At 47.8% G+C, this 1717-nt stretch overlaps 1 gene segment (V, D, J or C); it reads left to right on the top strand.

Moving 5' to 3' along the window:
* The first annotated feature begins 319 nt into the window (after nt 1–319).
* On the top strand, nt 320–878 carry LOC111725863. The segment is given in 2 exon segments: nt 320–374; nt 475–878. Coding segments are annotated over 2 exon segments (453 nt in total).
* The last annotated feature ends 839 nt before the right edge of the window (nt 879–1717 follow it).

The following is a 1717-nucleotide window of genomic DNA, read 5'->3' as shown; positions in this document are numbered from 1 at the left end:
AGGTAATTAAAACAGTATATTAATGAGGAATTATACCATTGTGGGAATGAAATATGCATGGAGTTAAAACTGTTTACAAAAAGTCAAGACAAATGTATAAGACTTGTGTCCACTAAGACAAATTCATTCTCCCTATTCTAAGCTGTTCACCTGTGCATTGATTTTGAATTTGACCCTATGGGGAAAGGGGTGTGGCCCTCCTGACAGGCAAGCTCTGAGGCTGAGGCAAGGAGGATGAGTCTGAGAATGACTTCCTAGAAAGCCCTGCTCCCCTTTCTTCACTGAATAGAACCAGAAGTCCCCACAGTCCTGCCCGGCACCTGTCATGAGCATTGACCTCTTATGCTGTGTGGCTCTTTGCCTTCTGTGGGCAGGTGAGTGAGTCCTGGGCAGGGAACTTGCCTGGATTTCCAGGCCCAGCCCCAAGCCTTTCCACAGGGGCTGCAGTCTCATGTTAGTTCTCCTTCTCTGCAGGCTTGAATGCTAGTGTCACCCAGATCCCCAAATTCCAGATCCTGGTGACAGGACAGAACGTGACACTGGAATGTGCCCAGGATATGAACTATGACTCCATGTACTGGTATCGACAGGATCTTGGGCTGGGACTGAGGCTGATCCATTACTCTGCTGTTGCTGGTGCCACTGACAAAGGCGAAGTCCCTGATGACTACAGTGTGTCTAGATTGAGTAAAGGGTCCTTCTCCCTCACTCTGGACTCTGCCACCCCCTCCCAGACATCTGTGTACTTCTGTGCGGGCAGTTATCCACAGCACTGCACAGCTGCCTCCTCTCTGCGCAGAAAGGCAGGGCAGGCTCTGCACCCCAGAGCTCATTGGTGCCCTTGGCAGAGCTCTCAGCACCAAGACCCAGAGCCCTGAGGGGTCGTGCAGCCTGGATCTCAGTGTGTGTCAGGTGCGCCTGCAGGGGTCTCTGCCAGGCCTGCACTGATCCCAGACCTCAGGCACAGACTTGGCTCCTTTGCTGTTCCCTCCTCTTTCTCCTCAGCTGTGACGATGGTGAGAATGCAGCACTATAGACATGGCTTCTCCCATTTGCAGATCAGGCCCCAAACGGAATGACCAGAGAGGGCTAAAGACACCAAAACTTGTCTGAGATGGTGTCAAGGCAATTTCCCAGGAGTCTTTTTTTGTTAGTGACCAGAATTTCTCTCGAGCAACACACATCAGACCATTCTTCTTCTCCCATGAGGATATTCCGGGTGTCCCATGTCACAGCATCTTCTAACAACAGGGCTAATAATTCAGATCTCAGCCTCCTTCCTGGACCACATTCATTAACTTCTCCCAAATTTATCATGCCTCATAAGGGCTCTGTCTTCTCGTGGCCATTCTTAGCCAGGAAGGCTTAATTCTTATTAATGTGACTTCTTAATCTACACATAGAAGAACATATGGGTTTAAAATAGATGATATTCATTTAACTTTAAATAATGTGGAACTGCACAATAAACTGAGTACTTTGGTTCCATAATTGTCTTAAGGTGGTCAATGGTAGGAAAAAATATTTGATGCTAGGGCCCACGCATGGAATTGTCTAAATAAGAAATTATATGTATTTACCTCAATTATACAAGTAAGTTCTGTGATGAATCCTGTGTTGCTGAGGTCCTGAGGATTGAGAGAGGAAGTGACATCACTGTGGAAACTGCCATGTGGGGATAAGGATGTCCCCTGTTCTCTGCTGCTGCTCACAGTGA

The sequence above is a fragment of the Otolemur garnettii genome, unplaced genomic scaffold (genome assembly GCF_000181295.1).
Source record: "Otolemur garnettii isolate 467f Iridium unplaced genomic scaffold, OtoGar3 scaffold00049, whole genome shotgun sequence".
Classification (NCBI taxonomy): domain Eukaryota; kingdom Metazoa; phylum Chordata; class Mammalia; order Primates; family Galagidae; genus Otolemur; species Otolemur garnettii.
Note: the sequence above shows the minus strand (reverse complement) of the source record. Positions and strands in the feature narration are given on the sequence as shown.